The sequence below is a fragment of the Bufo bufo genome, chromosome 10 (assembly GCF_905171765.1).
Source record: "Bufo bufo chromosome 10, aBufBuf1.1, whole genome shotgun sequence".
NCBI classification, from domain to species: Eukaryota; Metazoa; Chordata; class Amphibia; order Anura; family Bufonidae; genus Bufo; species Bufo bufo.
Genome location: NC_053398.1, coordinates 137,085,145 through 137,103,858, shown reverse-complemented (window position 1 = coordinate 137,103,858; position 18,714 = coordinate 137,085,145). Strand labels below are relative to the sequence as shown.

Below are 18,714 nucleotides of genomic sequence, written 5' to 3'. Positions count from 1 at the left end.
GGCGTGGTTTATGGTGCAAATTCTGATGAGGAAAATGCACAAAAAAAAATATATAAAAACTCCATGTGAACAGACCCTAAAGCTACCTACACAGAGGTTTACAAACCGTAAAGTGTTTTTGCCTCAAATATCATGTGTTAAGCCTCATGCACACATCCGTGGAACACGGACCGTGTGATACCGGCCTGGATTTCTTCTGAGTGCTGGAGCGCGCGGCGTCATTGGTTGCTAGGACGCCGTGCGCTTAGTAATACACTAGCATAGATCATACCAGTGTATTACTGAACTGTGGTGGCAGCAGGAAGCGCACGGCGTCATAGCAACCAAGAAAGAAATCCAGGCCGGTGTTCCACGGACGTGTGCATGAGGCTTTACTTGTGGTTTTTGTTGCAGAGTTCATGCAGTTTTGTCAGATTTTGTATTGGGGAAAATAAAAAAATATATATAAAAACCCAAAACAATTGACATGCTGCAGCTTTCCAAATGCAAGGGTAAAAAATAATAATACCGTAAATAAAAGCAAAGTGTACAACACATTTGTCTAATCGCATTACGCTGCAGTTATTCACACACAGAAAAACTAATCCAGAACCTGTGCAGGAAGCATCAGGGAGCGCTCACATGAGCAGCAGCCAGAGCCAACAAGAAACATAAAATTTTTTTTTTTTTTTTAAAGTCATCTGTCAGCAGTTTTAAAATTATTTCCATATGATTTTGCAGGTAAAACTGCAGACATTAAAGGGCAGTTTTGTCCCTATGACACTGGCTGACCTGTTCCATGTGCGCTTGGCCGCTGAAGGCATCTGTGTTGGTCCCATGTTCCTATGTACCCTCATTGCTGAGAAATATGATGTTTTATTATATGCAAATGAGCCGCTAGGAGCAACTGTTACACCGAGAGGCTCTTTGACAGGCCCAGGTGTGATGACATTTACAATGCCTGGTCCTGTCAAAGCAGAGAGGGAGCAGCAGTTACAGAGAGTTGCATCTCTAGGTGTAATGGTAACGCCCCCGTTGCTCCTAGAGGCTCATTTGCATATACTAAAACATCATTTTTCTCAGCAATGTGGGCGCATATGAACATGGGACCAACAAGAATGTTTTCACTCAGACAGGAAGCAGATATCTTAAGAAAGGTGAGAAATTGAAGCATAAAAAGTAACTTGGTATCATTTAGTTGTTCTAATTAGGGCCTCTTGCACATGAATGTTGCGTGCCTGTGGCCCGCATACGGTGGGTCCGCAATACACGAGAACCAGCTCGTGTGCAGTCCGCATCACAGAATGGGTCCACAATCAGAGATGCGGAACGGAAGCACGGAACGGAACCCCATGGGAGCACTACAGAGTGCTTCTGTGGTGTTTCTGTCCGTGCCTCCGAACCGCAAAAAAAAAAAAAGGGACTTTTTTTTGTGGTGCCGACGGATCACGGACCCACTCAAGACCACAAATTGTGGTCCCCAATGCACGGAACGGATGCACAACGTTCGTGTGCAAGAGGCCCAGCCTCAACAGAAATATGGAGACGCCAAAACCTAAAATCAATTAAGTTAAAAATTAACACTCTACAAAACAATGTACAAGGCCAGCAGCAGAAGAGGTGCCCGAATTGGGGAGTCATGAGGTTTCTGATGTGGGGTGCGCTGTCTAAGCCCCCATCATGTACAAAGCTCAAGGTTTGAGTCAGTTATGCACAGAACTTCCACACTACACACCATACACAGGAGCATGATGGAAATGTAGTCATTGTAAGAAGCGATTAAAAACTTCTGACCTCGTTGTCAAGGCATCATGTCTGTATTAACCTCTTCCACACAGGAGCAAGATGATAATGTATCAACTCAATGAACATCCCATCCCTATTCTTGCAGGCTACTTGGGTTTTGCAGCTTTGGCAGCGTTTTCCAGTATTTTTCTCTTCCACTCCTCATAGTCCTTCTCCTGATGGGCGGCCTCGGTCTCGGCACGTGCCTGTTTACGTGGGATCTCGTCATCTTCCTCATCAGAAGCTGTTCACATAGACAGAGGTGAGAACACTATCCAGGGATTCCCCATTTATAAGTATCACATGCAGGACAGTGTGCAAGGATATTGCCTCGTTAACCACTGAAGAGCAGTTCTAATTTAGGCTTTAAAGGGGTTGTCTTATCTCAGACATGGATGGCATATACCAAGGATGCCCAACCTGCAGCCCTCCAGCTTTTGCAAAACTACAACTGCCAGCATGCTCGGACAGCCTACAGCAAGGCATGTTGGGAGTTGTAGCTGTACAACAGCTGGAGTGCCGCCGGTTGGGCATCCCTGGCATATACTGTAGCTAGGATAAGCCATCAATGTCAGGCAGGAGTGGGTCCCAGAGGTAGGACCTGCAACTAACTCCAGAATGGGCCCCTTTAAAACCATACATTTAGAGCCACCCTCCTTTCAAACCTATAGCAGTCCCATAGAGGCAATTGGAGAGGTGACAGTGCATGTGTGCTGCTCTCTCCATTCACTGCTCTGGGACTTCTGAAAATAGAGAGCGTTTGCTCAGCTATTTTCGGATCTCCCCCAACAGTGAATGCTGAGCATCAGTCGGGGTACGGTCTGCTCCCCTCCACTTCAGGGGCTGCCGATGGGGGATGGCATCTGAGCCCCGATCCTTTCAAGGCTATGAACACCTTTGACATTGCATAAAAATGATTCTAACGTGTTATGGGTTACCTTACATAGAAGATGCGATCTTTATTCCTTCATTCATTTTCAGAACCCCTTATATTTAGTTTACAACTTGCTCCTGGTTTCAGACCCCCCCCCCCCCCCCCCAGTAAGATCTGTGTGTCCAGGATGCTGCTGCGCTCGCCCTGTAAACTGCCTTATGTGCAATTTCCTAAAGCCTGCGTGATCTGTCCTCTTTGGATGCTTCTCCCCCCATCCATACTGTGATGTGCCGTGTACAACCTCCTCCCCGCTCCCTGTTGCCATCTCCAAGAGCTCATGCACACAGCCGTTTTTGTTTTGCGGTCTGTTTTTCACGGATCCGTTGTTCCGTATCTGAGTTTTTTTTCCCCCCTCTGATTTAAGTCATCTTCCGTTCTTCCAGAAAACATATCCGTATGGTTTCAGTGCGCAATCAGTTTTTTGCGGATCGGAAACAGTAACTTATTAAAATCACCAAACACATGAGCAATACGGGCTGGGCATATCATTTCTACAGTATGGATCCGCAAAATACGGATGTGTGCCGTATTTTTTGAGGACCCATTGACTTGAGTAGGGCCTCAGACCGTGATTTGTGGACATGCACTACGGAAATTGAATGCACACGGAGTACCTTCCGCTGTTTTTGCGGACCCATTGAAGTGAATGGTTCCACATACGGTCCCCCCAAAAAATGGAAAGGAAGCGGAAAGAAAATACGTTTGTGTGCATGAGCCCCAACACTGAGAAAGGGGGGGAGGAGGGAATGGAGACCAGAGATGAGCACTACACATGCAAGGCTTTCTCACCATGCCCAGCCAGGCATGATGTGGCCTTGTTCTGGAGATTACAGCGGGCCCCGGAGATGGGCCCTGCACCTTTTGGACATTACCCCATTAATGAGATATTGACGGCAGTGTGTGACACAGTTAGTGCTTATTAACTCTCCGCTGTCCACTTACCTTGGTTTTGTTCTATACACTCTAATAAGGTTCGCTGCTTTTTCCTTGGCTGCTGTGTAATTGCTGTGTTTTCCTCTAGATTGCAAAGAACAAGACGATCTCAGAAAACACTTAAAATCACAGAACAAAAAACAAGGCGGGTTACAGTCTCATCTTTAATCTATGAACCGCTCGTTCTGACGCCAAAAGCCACAATAACACTCGTCCTAAAGTGGATAAAAATCACACTGAACTCACGGCAGATCTGTGCTCCAATTTTCTCCAGCTGAACACACAAGCGCTCGAAGATGCTCTTCTTCACTCCTGAGGTGGCCAGCAATTTGTTCTTCTCCACTTTCAGCTTCAGGCACCTAGGACACAATTTGTACTTTATCGACTAGAAAACAAATTGCATTTTAATCTGCAGGAGCAATGAGACATTTTAATTATAGGCATCGCCAACCTTCATCTGGTTCTTAAGAATGTCGCTCCCGACCCTCACTTTGGACCCTGCAGCTGCAATGAAGCCACTTGTGGTGATGTGTAGACCTTAGGGTCCATGCACATGACGTGTCCATTTTGCAGACTGTAAAGCCTGCATTACACCTGCCGATTTTTTGGCAGGTGATCGCCAACGAGTGTTCGTATTAACGCTCATTAGCGATCCTCTTGCAGTCTAACACTGCCGCCGAGGAACGAGCAAACTCATTCATTGGGCAATCCAAACCTTTTGACATGTTAAAAAATAAATATATGATAGTTTGTCGTGGCAGATCGTGGTGTCTAACAACGATCTGCCGCCGGCAAACCACTATACAGCATGGGGATGAGCGATGGCATAGCGATCCATCCTCCACCGGCATGTAATAGCAGTGTCTCCTCCGCTAGCAAGCAGGCAATTGACGGGAGGGAACGCTTCCCTCCTGACAATCATCTGCCACATACAGCCTTAAGACACAGATACTGGCCACGTGCACCCCACATCCACGATCCACAAGATGCGGCAAAGAATAAGACACAGCTCATCTTTTGTGGTGTGGCCACAGACCTGAAAGAACAGAGGCTAATTTGTGGATTGCAACGGACCCTTATAGTTAGTGGCCAATGAGAAAAAAAGTAGGAATTTAGGATTTTTAAAAGATAGTGACATAGAAAAATTTTTTAAATTATGTGGAACATAAAAACATTAGGCCATTTTCAGATCACACATTCCAGTGTGTATTTGATAGGAGGCACTCCTACCTGCACGCCGCATATAGAGCTGCTGTGATGAACAATGGTTTGGATAAATCAAGATCTTCCTGCTGAGCCTGAGGCAAGCTGGACTCATACCTACAAAGAAGGAGCAACCGATCCGGACAAAGGCCATTAGTGGAAGTAGAATAAAGGAACAAGCTGAATCATGATCTTACAGAAGCCTGAAAGCTTTTCAAAAGGCATCCCCGTGGACTTACCAGCTGAACCAAGTCTCTAACACCTTAAATGACAGCCTCATAACACTTAAAGGGGTATTCTGGTTGTTAGAAGTCATCTACAGGATAGGGGATAACTATTAGATCAGTAGGGGTCCTACCGCTGGGGCCCCCACCGATCACAAGAACGGGGGCACTGTACCCCCCCCTCCCGCTCCATTCGATTCTATGGGAATTCCTGAGACGGGGGAGTGCTGTACTGGAACTCCCTTAGAAAACACTGGAGCGGCCGATCTGTTCATTCCAGGGGGGGCTGCAGGACCTCCTTTCTCATGATTGGAGGGGGTCCCAGCAGCAGGATCCCCCACCGATCTAATAGTTATCCCCTATCCTGTAAGTCGAAGCAAACAGAACACCCCTTTAGGACACAGCCTTATTTCACCTTAAGGACCAGGCCATTCTTTGCAAATCTGACCAGTGTCACTTTAAGTGGTGATAACTTAAACACTTTGACTTATCCAGGCCGTTCTGAGATTGTTTTTTTGTCACATATTGTACTTCATGACACTGGTAAAATGAAGGGAAAAAAAAAAAAACATTTTTATTTATAGAAAAAAATACTAAATTTTTTTTAAAATTGCAAATTTCCAAGTTTCAATTTCTCTACTTCTATAATACATAGTAATACCTCCAAAAATAGTTATTAGTTTACATTCCCCATATGTCTACTTCATGTTTGGATCATTTTGGCAATGATATTTTATTTTTTGGGGATGTTACAAGGCTTAGAAGTTTAGAAGCAAATCTTGAAATTTTTCAGAAATTTTCAAAAACCCAATTTAGGGACCAGTTCAGGTCTGAAGTCACTTTGCGAGGCTTACATAATAGAAACCACCCAAAAATGACCCCATTCTATAAACTACACCCCTCAAGGTATTCAAAACTGATTTTACAAACGTTATTAACCTTTTAGGTGTTCCGCAAGAATTAATGGAAAATAGAGATACGTCAAAATTTCACTTTTTTGGCAGATTTTCCATTTTAATATTTTTTTTACTTTTACAAAACAAGGGTTAACAGCCAAACAAAACTCAATATTTATGGCCCTGATTCTGTAGTTTACAGAAACACCCCATATGTGGTCGTAAACAGCTGTATGGGCACACGGCAGGGCGCAGAAGTAAAGGAATGCCTATTGTTTTTGGAAGGCAGATTTTGCTGGACTGTTTTTTTTTTTTTACCCCATGTCCGATTTGAAGCCCCCCTGATGCACCCCTAGAGTAAACTCCCCAAAAAAATGTGACCATTTTAGAAACTACAGGATAGGGTGGAAGTTTTGTTGGTACTAGTTTAGGGTACATATGATTTTTGGTTGCTCTATATTACACTTTTTGTGAGGCAAGGTAACAAGAAATAGCTGTTTTGGCACGTTTTTATTTTTTGTTATTTACAACATTCATCTGACAGGTTAGGTCATGTGGTATTTTTATAGACCAGGTTGTCACGGACGTGGCGATACCCAATATGTATACTTTATTTATGTAAGTTTTACACAATGATTTCATTTTTGAAGCAAAAAATAAATCATGTTTTAGTGTCTCCATATTCTGAGAGCCATAGTTTCAGTTTTTGGGCGATTACCTTGGGTAGGGTATGATTTTTGCGGGATGAGATGACGGTTTGATTGGCACTATTTTGGTGGGCAAATGCCTTTTTGATAGCTTGCTGTTGTACTTTGTTATGTAAGGTGACAATTTTTTTATTTTTATTTAGCACAGTTTTTATTTTTTACAGTGTTCATCGGAGGGGTTAGGTCATGTGATATGTTTATAGAGCCGGGCGATACCCAATATGTATACTCCCCCCAATTTACCAATTTTTTTTTAACTTTATTCGGGGAAGACTTTATATTTTTTAAACTTTTTTTTCACTTAATTTTTTGTCCCACTTTGGGACTTGAACTTTTGAGGGTCTAATCCCTTTACAATGCATTCCAATACTTCTGTATTGGAATGCATTGGCTGTATGAATAATACTGTGTATTACTCATACAGCTTCCAGCCTGTGAGATCCAGGGGGCTGGATCTCACAGGCTCGTCACCGGAAGGCATCGCGCTGCCTTCCATGCCATCGGGTCCCCCCCTGCAGCCCCATGGGGACCCGATGGCACCTCCGCCACCGCAATAGGTAAAAGCCGCAAACCGCAGGTATGACCCCCGCGCATTTAGCCGAGGTGCCTGCTCAATGATTTGAGCAGGCACCGGCTTCCAATCACCACCCGCCGCGCAGTGGTGATCAGAAATACACAGGGAGCACAGGTACGCCCTGTGTCCTTAAGTACCTGTGCGCCCTGAAGAGGTTAAAGAGGTTTTTAGGCATTTCCACAATAGTGGAGGACCTGCTGAACAGAAAAGTGTGAGCAACACATAGTGTTAAGTGTTCTTTTGCAACGTTTCCTTAAGTCTGCATTAAAAAACACTTTAAAAAAAAATCAATTTACAATTCAGGCTTGGCTTTTGATCTTTTCCCCAGCAATCACCAAATACTACGGGTTTGTTCAGTGTTGGAGGCTCCGTTCTGGGCCTCTGTTGTAGATTCTATCAAAAAGAGCATACTAACAACATCCTGCATGCAGGAGTTTGTCTGTTTAAAAATAATTAAATAAAAATTGACTTTATTTTTTTCTCAAACTTAAAAAGGGGTTGTCCGGGTTCAGAGCTGAACACTGGCATAAGCCCTTCTTCCCTCATTCAGCACACTTTGTCCTGAATTGCGCAGGGATTTTGTTTACATTCTCGCTCCTACATGGAGGCTCCCGCCTAGCAGTGATCCTGGTGACGTCACCGATGACCGTTCTATAACCCTACCCCGATTTTACAAGCTACAGCAGCGCTAAAGACTGCCCATTAGTGTCATCATGGGGATCACTGCCAGGCAGAGGTCTCTGCCTACCATTCCCATAGAGAGACCTGGTACGTCACCGGATCTAAAGAAAGATGAAAATTACTCTTTCCGGTAATTGGATTTTCCCTTAGCCTCCATAACGGCACTTCCTGGAGGGTACCCGCCTCTTCCGGGACAAGAAAACAACGAAGATGATCAATGTATAAAAGCCCCCTCCCCTTCACCAGTTAATAACCTAGAACTCCAAAGTGGATGCATCATTTAATAAGGTTAAGTAACATAATACAAATGAAAAAAAAAAAAAAAAAAAAAAAAAGGTCAACTGCCGATCTTCAAGAGAGGAAGAGGCCCCCTCTGCCCAAGAGGCAGCCATAGCTCACGTAGAATGGGCTTTCAGTCCAGACGGAGGAGTCCTCTCTCTTATTGTAACAGATATACAGGACTTAATCCAACGTGCTATGGAAGCCTTGCTAGCTGCTCTACCCCGGTTAGTGCCCAGCTACTGGACCAATAACTGATTTGTCCTTCTGAAGTCCTTTGTTATCTCCAGATACTGAAGAACACGTCTTACGTCAAGGTTACTGAATCTCTTTTCTTCTTCAGAAGCCCGAGGACAGAATGAAGGGAGAGAAATTTCTTGATGGCAATGAAATTTAGATACCACTTTAGGAAGAAATTCAGGAGAATGTCTTAAAACAATCCTATCTTTCAGTATTGTAAGGTAGGGTGGCTGAATAGAGAAGGCCTGAATCTCCAAGCCTTCTAGCGGTCGTAATTGCTAGTCAAAAGTCTCAGATAAATCTCGAATGGGTTCAAAGGGAGAATCTGAGAGGACAGAAAGAACTAGATTTAAATCCCATGGAGGGACGGAGGATCTGACATTTGGGTGTAATCTACTAGCACCCTTAAAAAAAAAAAAAAAAAAACTTCTAACTAGGTCTGTTTCAGCCAGTTTCTCTCCCATAAAAGCACTTAATGGTGACACTTGTACCTTTAAGGTGCTTTTTCTAAGACCTCTGTCTAGTCCCGATTGGAGAAAATCTAGAACTAGTCCTAGGTCTGGGGACCTGAACGGGTCCCAGGAAGTCTTAGATGAGGCCAGGAAGGCTTTCCAGGACCTTAGATAGATTTTTGAAGTAACTGGTTTTCTGCTGTGCATTAAAGTATCTATCACTTTTTCGGAGTCCCTTATGTTACGCTCAATCTTCAGGATGTCGGATGGAGCTGAGGGATGCTGGGGAACCAGACCCTGGAGTAGAAGATCCGGATCCAATAATTCTCCCCTGCCAGAGACTTGAGTACCGGAAACCACGCCCTTCTCGGCCAGTATGGGGCCATTAGTATCATCTGGGACTTCTATCGTCTTTGTCAGGACTTTTGAAATTAGAGAGAAGGGTGGGAAGGCGTACAGGAGACCCTTCAGCCATCTGTGCGCTGAAGCATCCACTTGCAGAGTCTTGTCTTTGTAAGAGGGAAGCAAACAAGTCGATTAACGGCATCCCCCATCCTGCCGAAATCTGGTCGAATACTGTCTGGTTCAAGCTCCATTCTCCTCGTCTCAGCTTTTCTCTGCTCAGGAAGTCCGCCAGATTTTCTTTCCTTTATATGGACCGCAATAATTTTAGGTTTGCTTCGGCCCAAACAAATATCTTTTCTGCCAACACCGAGAGGAGACCACTTCTTGTCCCCCAGTTTGTTCACGTAAGCAACCGTGGTCGAGTTGTCGGAAAGTATCTTTACATGACTCTGGACCAGGGATGGAGCGAAAATTTTTAGTGCTTGCCAGACTGCCTGAAGCTCTCAGGCCGGATAGGGCTTTTCCCCAGCCTTGGCTGCTTGCATCCGTCGTGACCACTAGTGGCTCAGACTGACGCTATTCCACGCCTCTGGAAAGGTTCTCTTTTCTGAGCCACCAGGAGAAAGAGCACCTTAAATGGAAAGGAATCTCCAATTTCTTGTGTAAAGATATTTGTTTTCGGTCCCAGGGCCTTAACAGGAAGGACTGAAGCGTTTGAGTGAGCCTGGGCCCATTTCACTGATATTGTGGAAGTCATGATTCCCAGAATCACCATGATCTCTCTTATAGAGGTCTTGCATAAACGTTAAAACCTTGCTATTATTTGGATCAGGTCTTCCTTTTTTCTTTCCGGAAGAAAAGAGGACATTAGATGAGAGAATCTAGAAGTACCCCTAAGAATATCTTCCGATATTCCGGAACCAGGTCTGACTTTCATATTGATGATCCATCCTAAATCTGACAATGTCTGGACTACAGTCTATATCTACGAAAGAAGAGATTCTGTCTCGGGGCTGCGATCAACAAGTCGTCCAGGTATGGAATCAAAACTCTGATAGATGGAAGAAGCTCGAAATTTCTGCCATAACTGTTGTAAATACCCTTGGGCAGAGGATAGGCCAAAGGGAAGCACCTGGAATTGGAAATGATTGATCCTCCCCCAAATCCAGACTGCAAATATTTCTGGTAATGTCGATGGATTGGAATGAGGTAATAAGCATCGGAGAGATCTATTGTTGCAATTACCAAGTCTTTGGATATTAGGTTGATTGTGGACCTGACTGTTTCCATCTTGAACTTTTTGTATCTTACGAATTTGTTTAAATTCTTCAAATTTATTATCAAATCGAAATGACTCGTCTGGTTTCTTTACCAAAAAGACTGAAGAATAGAAGCCCTTTTTTCTTCCTCTGGAGGAACTTGGACTATTGCCTCTTTCTGAAGTAGAAGTGCAATCTGCGACTCTAGAGCTTCTTGTTTGTCCTTTTTTAACCTTGAATTTTCCAGCTACCTGTCTGGGGGAACATTTGATAGCTCCAGCCTGTATCCTGATATTACAGACAGCACCCAAGGTGATGCATGAATTTGTACCCAGGCCTGGTTGAATTTTGTTAATCTTCCCCCGACTGGACTTCTGGCGTCATTGTATAGTATTTGGACGGGAAGACTTATCTGAGAAGAGGAATCCCCTATTCTTGCTTTGACGATTGCCATGAGGATCCCCGATTCTTCTTTTTCTGATCAAATACAGGACGTCTCTGGGAGCGAAAATCTCGTCTTTGATGGAAGAATCTCGATACGGTAGGGAATCCCTTTTTCTCATCGGAGGCCTTCTCTAGGATATCATCCAGGGTCTTCCCAAATAAACTATCCCCTTCACAAGGGATGGCACAAAGTCTATTTTTTTTTAATGCCGCATCTCCATTCCATGATCTTAACCAAATTGCCCTAAGAGAGGCATTTGATCAAGCTGCGGTCTTTACAGATAATTTCAAAACATCTGCTGAAGTATCCTCCAGGAAGTTGAAAGCTTGTTTCAGGACCAGGATGGAGGCAAGAATGTCCTCTCTTGGAGTGTCCAACTGAACATTCTCTAATTGAGTCAGCCATAAAGACAGTTCTCGCTGTATAAGTAGCCGAGATGCCTGGACGTAATGTAGCCATAGAAGATTCCCAAGACTTCTTAAGCAGGGATTCACACTTTTTATCCATAGGATCTTTAAGGATTCCCAAGTCTTTAAAGGGGAGTGCGGACTTTAGAAATTTTAGCAACTGGCGCATCTACTCTTCGGGCTATATCCCAAGAGCTGGAATCCTCCTCAGCAAAGGGATACTTCCTTTTGAACATGCTAGATCTGGATCCTTCCATTCGTTCAAGATTACATTTTTTATATTGGAGTGAACTGAAAAGACCAGTTTCTTCTCCCCCCGCCCCCCTAGTCCTAGGTTCTTTCGATTCTTCCAAAATTTATTGTTGCCCTGATGTTCTTAAAGGGAACCTGTCACCTAGATTTTGGGTATAGAGCTGAGGGGAGCCCGGGGCAGCCAGCACACGCCGGACTAATGCCATAGGGGAAGGAGGAGCAGTATCGCAATGCTCCGGGACCCTTCCCCCTGCAGGAGCCCTCCGGAAAAATCGGAACAACTTACCAAAGGCCCTGCGCACCGTCGATCTCCACCTGCCTTTTGAGCGACAGGAAAACTGGTAAAGGGGAGGGGGCTTTTATACGTTGATCTTCGTTGTTTTCCTGTCCCGGAAGAGGCGGGTACCCTCCAGTAAGTGCCGTTGTGGAGGCATGGGGAAAAAAAAACAACTGAAAAACCTAAAAAAAAAAAATTTTTCATGCACGATTCAGCACAGGGCAAGGGGGAGCATCGGAGCATAAAGATGCTCCATTCATTTATTCTGAATGAGGGGAGAAAGGGTTATGTTCGGGTTCAGCTCTGAACCCCGGACAACCCCTTTAATTGATCCATTTACAAGGATTGGTTCCATAAAACGCTTTAAGATTTCTGTAACCGACATGAATTCTATTACACCCAGCCTTATACCAGGACAGTAGACCAGGGGCCTCCATTAGGCCCCGCAGCTACCACAGAAACCCAACACCACCACATGATCATATTACGTGGCACAGGCTGTGTGACAGAACGTGCCCCCTCCCTGTCACCACTCTGATGTGTGCTCAGAACTGACGCAAGAGTATGTCACATAGTGACAAGGGACTAAGTGCAGGGCAGACATTAGGTGCCCAACAACAAGCCAGGGGGTGCATAATCATCCAATGAATGAAACGCTCCATAGCGCTGTAAAGAACGTAGTGTAAAACTCAACTAATCAGCCAGGATGGATCTGATTCTAATGCATTGATCCTATTATGCCTCATTCACACGCTTTGGTCAGTGATTTCCATCAATGATTCGGAGCCAAAACCAGGATTGGATCCTCCACAGACATAAGGTATAAGGGAAAGATCTGCACCTGTTCTGGGCTCAAAATCACTGACCAAAACAGTGACGTGCGAATGAGGCTTTACATTGTGAAATGAACAACCTGGCTGGATGTGGAGGGACATGTGTACACTTTACCTAGTGCTGTGGCCCTATAATTCATGGTAGGGGGCAGAGGTAGTAATCCGATAGGTGATACATCCTACTGTTCTCAATGTTAGTAGCCAACAACCAAAGCAGGGATAATGACTTTCTGACCTGTTGAGGATTTTGGACGCAGTGTTTATGGCTTCCATGCAGCCGTGCTGAACGGCAAGGTCCCGGATGCTCAATTTGGAATCCACCCCCAGCAGACACTCAAATGACTTCATGCAGCTCAGATAAACCTTCTTGTTTAGTCCAGATAATATAATCAGATAGTCCTGAAAAAGGTAATTAAAGAAAAATTTGAAAGAAAAAATAATAATTTACACTTAAGACGAGGTTAAATGGCTCGATTGTCAGGGACCAAGGTTCCAACGCATGCTCGTTTCAGATAATCTGCCCGTCTAAAGGTGCAGCCGATCACCTGATGAACGAGCGAAATGCTCATCTATCAGGTGAAACAGCAGTTTGTGCAGGTAAGTTATTGCTTGTGGCAGCAGACCGTGCTCTCTACACAGCACTCTGCGCCGGTATGAGGACAGCAGCAGTTACAGAAAACCATAGCTCTGCTACCTCACGCAGCATGGATACAACTATACGCAAGGCTGGATCGGGGACCTTAGTAGTAGGGATAGGTGTGGGGTCTGCAGCTATCAATTATGACTTATTCTATAGATATGCCATAAACATGAAAAAAAAAGCCCTTTAAGACAGAAATTCCGCACGCATTTCCATGCGTTTCTGCACTAAATCACCATGTGTTAATTAATGCAGATTTGATACGGTTTTGCCGCCATTGGAAAGGATGAAATACGCACAAAAGAATTGACAAGTCGTGAATTTCAAACTTGGCACTTAAAAAGCCAAGTGTACATGAGATCCGTGAAATGTCATCCGCTCTGCTGGTAATGTATTATGCTGCGTTTTTGTCTGCACAAGATTGCACAATGTATGAAAATATTGATGACTGATCCTGTATTTTTTTTTTTAAAAGCCTGAGGCATGGGCTTTCTACACCGGTGCAACGTGCCACACAAATTGCAGGTCCTCTCCAAAGAACCCCCATAAACCAATTCCAGTCCCTCCGGGCGAGAAGGCTCCTGCAAGGGTCTGGGACTAGTGGCCACCCCTCAGCAAAAGCTGGAGAAGCGCCAATCTTTGCTCTGGCTCCCACCCTAGATTTTGGCCAAGAGCCATAGCCATAGATACCAGGGGGTTAGGAACTAGATGGTAAGCTGTGGGAGCTCCGGTGAACTTGGTGGATCCCTGAGACAGTTTATGGACAGGGGTGCCGGGATCCCTGCAGATATAATAAAGCTAAGTGATCCCACCTTGTCAATAGGATGATTCAATGAGGTGGCAGCGAGCTGCAGACACATAACGGCACTACTGGTCGCTGTGGTCAGGGCCGACAGTCCGGTGCATTTCACCTGAGAAAGGCGCAGGAACTCCTCTGCTTTCCTAAAATACCAAAAAGATTCAAGGTTAAGACTGTTCACATCATGTCTATGGCCTCCATGTAACAGATACATGCCAGGAAAAGCTCCCCGATGTGTACAGGATTGGAAAAACACGGCCGCTTCCTTCCAAAAATGGCACCACCCCTGTCCACAGGTTGTGCGTGGTATTGTAGCTCTGCTCCACTGACTCCAATGGAGATGAGCAGCAATACCAGACAACCCATGGGGTGCCGTTATTGGAGGAAAGAAGCCATGTTTTTCTGATTCTTAAGAGCCCCTCTAAATGGATGCCATACAGTGGAGTCACCTATAGGTGACAGATGCCATATATAATATATAAGTTACGAGGTACGCCGTTTCTTCCTGGACAGTATCTTTCTACAGCACTGTGCATCCTGGAAATCTGAAACCGTGGCAACCATCTTGAAAAGAATTTGGGGGACCAATAGAGGTATGATGAATGGCAGTGACTGAAGGCACCAGGTATACCGACTACACGTGTCAGGTCTCAGCAAATGTTAGATATGGACTGGAGGTTCACTTTAATTACACCCTTTAAAGAGGACCTTTCACCACTCCTGACCGGCCTGTTTTAATAGCTTTATACATTCCCCATGTAATAATGATTCTGGAGCATCTATTCTTATGGCTCTATGTTGTGCCGTTCCCTTATTATTTCTACTAGAAGTTATGAATGAATTGCTAGCAGCCTGCAGTAAGGGTACAGGGGGGGGAGGTAACCAGTTGGGGGTGTGTCCCTGCACAGACTCAGTCTATCCAATCGGTGCTGTTATTGTCAGACTGTGCAGGGACACACCCCCAACTTGTTACCTCCCCTCTGTACCCTTACTGCAGACTGCTAGCAATTCATTCATAACTTCTAGTAGAAACAATAAAATGAATGGCACAACATAGAGCAATAAGAATAGATGCTCCAGAATTATTATTACATGGAGAATGTATGAAGCTATTAAAGCAGACGTGTCAGGAGCGGGGAGAGGTCCTCTTTAACCCCTTCAGGACCCTGCATTTTTCACCTTAAGGACCAGGCCATTTTTTGCAAATCAGACATGTGTCACTTTATGTGGTGATAACTTTAGAAATGCTTTTACTTATCCAGGCCGTTCTGCGATTGTTTTCTCGTCACATATCGTACTTTATGACAGTGGCAAATTTGAGTTAAAATATTTCATTTTTCTTTATAAAAAATACCAAACTTACCCAAAATTTGGAAAAATTCGCAGTTTTCCAAATATTAATTTCTCTGCTTTTAAAACAGATAGTGATACCTCCTAAAATAGTTATTACTTTACATTTCCCATATGTCTACTTCATGTTTGGATCATTTTGTAAATGACTTTTTGGGACGTTCGAAGGCTTAAAAGCAAATCTTGAAATTTAAGAAAATTTCCAAAACCCAATTTCTAAGGACCAGTTCAGGTCTGAAGTCACTTTGTGAGGCTTACATAGTGGAAACCACTGATAAATGGCCCCATTTTAGAAACTACACCCTCAAGGTAGTTTTAGAAACTACACCCTCAAGTGTTAACACAAGAATTAAAGGAAAATGGAGATAAAATTTCAGAATTTCACTTTTTTGGCAGATTTTCCATTTTAATCAATTTTTTTCCATAACAAAGCAAGGGTTAGGCTACTTTCACACCAGCGTTATTCTTTTCCGGCATAGAGTTCCGTCAAAAGGGCTCTATGTAGGAAAAGAACTGATCAGGCATATCCCAATGCATTCTGAATGGATACAAATCCGTTCAGTTTGCATCAGTATACCTTCCGTTCAGTCATGGTGCGGTATTATGTCCGTCCAAAATGCCTGATCAGTCGCCGGAACGCCAGATTTGGCATTAATTCCCACTGAATTGTATTAGTGCCGGATCCGGCATTGCAAAACAAATGCGCAGACCGGAAAAACTGTGAAAAAAAACTAAGACAGATCCGTCCATCCGCATGGCAAGCAGAGAGACGGATCCGTTCTTGAAATGCATTTGTAGATGGATCCGCACCCGGATCAGTCTACAGATGCTGTCAGTTGTCACACTGATTGGCGGATCCGGCAGGCAGCTCCGATGACTGAACTGCCTGATCACACTAACGCAAGTGTGAAAATAGCCTTAACAGCCAAACAAAACTCAATATTTATTACCCTGATTCTGTAGTTTACAGAAACACCCCACATGTGGAAGTAAACTGCTGTACGGGCACACGACAGGGCGCAGAAGGAAAGAAACGCCATACGGTTTTTGGAAGGCAGATTTCACTGGGATAATTTTGAGCTGCCATGCCACATATGAAGACCCCCTGATGTGTCTTATCTAGGGGCTCATTTCTTTCGGTATTAGATGACGGTTTGAGTGGTACTGCGTGTTGAGTGTTCACCTGAGGGGTTAGGTCATGTGGTATTTTTATACAGCAGGTTCTTACGGATGTGGCGATACCTAATAAGCCTACTTATTTTTATTTATTAAAGTTTTACATAAATGCATTTTTGAAACAAACTTTGCGGGATGAGGTGACTGGTACTATTTTAGGGGGACATACGCCTTTTTGATCGCTTGATGTTGCACTTTTTGTGATGTAAGGTGACAAAAAAAAAGGATTGTTTTAGCACAGCATTCATGTAAGGGGGGGTGGATCATGTAATATTTTTATAGAGCCGTCGGTACGGACACGGCAATACCCAATATGTCTGGTTTTCTTTTTTTCCCCCCACAATTTTATTATGGGAATTTTTTTTTTTTTTTATGAAACTTTTTTTACTTTTTATTTTGTCCCACTCTGGGACTTCAACTTCTGGGGTCTGATCCCCTCTGCAATGCATTACAGTACAACCTGTATTGTAATGTGTTAGCTGTCAGCTTTTATGCTGACAGCCTGCCTGTGAGAGGCAGCCTAAGGGCTGGATCTCACAGGCTTCCGTAGGAGGTAAGCCCTGATTCCTATGGAAGGTTCTGGGCTTGCCTTCTCTGCCATCTGGTCCCCGCCAATGCAGCGCGTGGACCCAATGGAGATGCGGAGGGCACCTGTACCCTCCGCAGTCAGCTTTGACCGCAGCATACAAGGGGTTAATACACCATCAGTGCTTTCTATGCAGCGGGGGCCTGTGCCGCTGATCAGGCAGGCGCAGCTCCTGCACCCACCCGATCAGCCCGCCATACATGTACGGCGCTGGTTCTAAAGTCACATCCATCAGCGCCGAACATGTACAGCGGAGGTCCTTAAGGGGTTAAAGGGCCTCTGTCAGCAGATCTGTCCCTATGACACTGGCTGACCTGTTACATGTGCACTTGGCAGCTGAAGACATCTGTGTTGGTCCCATGGCACAGAGTATAATAAACACCAGTGCACAAAACATTTGATTCAATACTGGGATACAGTCAGGCATCGGTCTTAGCTGATAACAGGGAGTAAATATAGCTTACAATCAACTGCAATTAAAACTGCCTAATGGTGGAGGGCCCCTTTATAAGGCCATAGACACATCAGGACTCTACCCATACAGTACACAAAACCATCACTACAGCTGTCACCTCCAAATGCGCGCGGAACTACAAGTCCCAGCATGCACACATACCCCAGGACCCTGCTGGAGGTGATCCCCAGCTTAGGGGCCAGTCTCTTCAGTGTCTCCGACTCCATGACCGGATCAGCGATGCTCTATTGCTCTGGAGATTTCGCGGGAAAAAGCGAGCAGTCACCACTTAAAAGGGCTCTGATAGCCCCGCCCACAAAAAGTCATCATTGGTCGGCGAGGCAGCCAATAAAAACTTGTGCGGTAGCGTTCGGAAAAGGGAAGTGAGGGCGGTGCGCTCCCAGAATGCCCAGCGCGCAGTATAAATGAGCGTTCCAAAGCCGTCACGTGATACGGCAGAGACCGGAAATCAGGAGTCATACACTGAGCAGCAGCAGCAGGAGGACTGTGGCTGACAGAGGTGACATGGAGGTTCCTCTGAATGAGGCTGCACTACTGCTACCAGGGAGGTTTATGTGGAAATACAATTTTTAAATTGTGTCCAGGGCCCCATAAGTCCGTGTACCCCCCCATAAGAATAATACTGAAGCCTACAAAACCAAAGTGGGTGCCCCAGACCAATGTCAGGTGTGCCCCACAAATAGACTAACCAAATCCAGTGCTCCCATAGCAATGCCAGACTGGCTCTAAATCAATACTAAAGCCTCTCCATAAAATTTAACAGACCAAATCTAGTGACCCCATAAATAGCTGATCGGCCTGGATTCGGACCCCCCCAGCGATGACCGGTCCTGAGGATGGGTCATCAATACCTTTGCACTGTAAAGCCCCTTTAAGTACCTGCTCCTGCAGTTCATGCGCCCGGAATGGAATCTATGGCAGTTCGCAGCTGAAGTGGATTTCAGTCACCATTTTACGCCAGAAAAACGGATGGCCGCTCCCGC

General features: G+C 44.8%; 1 protein-coding gene across 1 annotated transcript; it reads right to left on the bottom strand.

Annotated features, from left to right (window-relative positions):
* Nucleotides 1-1,432: 1,432 nt before the first annotated feature.
* On the bottom strand, nucleotides 1,433-18,063 carry ORC6 (origin recognition complex subunit 6). Its single transcript, XM_040409686.1, has 7 exons — nucleotides 17,873-18,063; nucleotides 14,158-14,287; nucleotides 12,941-13,104; nucleotides 4,862-4,951; nucleotides 3,878-3,990; nucleotides 3,641-3,715; nucleotides 1,433-2,008 (listed from the first exon to the last, which is right to left on the bottom strand). Exons 1-7 carry the CDS (start codon nucleotides 17,935-17,937, stop codon nucleotides 1,872-1,874), a joined length of 774 nt encoding a protein of 257 aa, XP_040265620.1. The 5' UTR covers nucleotides 17,938-18,063; the 3' UTR covers nucleotides 1,433-1,871.
* Nucleotides 18,064-18,714: the final 651 nt, after the last annotated feature.

Excerpts from the sequence above, each read along its gene's own strand:
- ORC6 (XM_040409686.1), bottom strand. The coding sequence starts at position 17,937 with ATGGAGTCGGAGACACTGAAGAGACTGGCCCCTAAGCTGGGGATCACC. Across the intron at positions 14,288-17,872 it reads ACCTCCAGCAGGGTCCTGGG|GAAAGCAGAGGAGTTCCTGC; the intron begins GTATGTGTGCAT and ends TTGGTATTTTAG. Across the intron at positions 4,952-12,940 it reads GCGTCCAAAATCCTCAACAG|GTATGAGTCCAGCTTGCCTC; the intron begins GTCAGAAAGTCA and ends CCTTCTTTGTAG.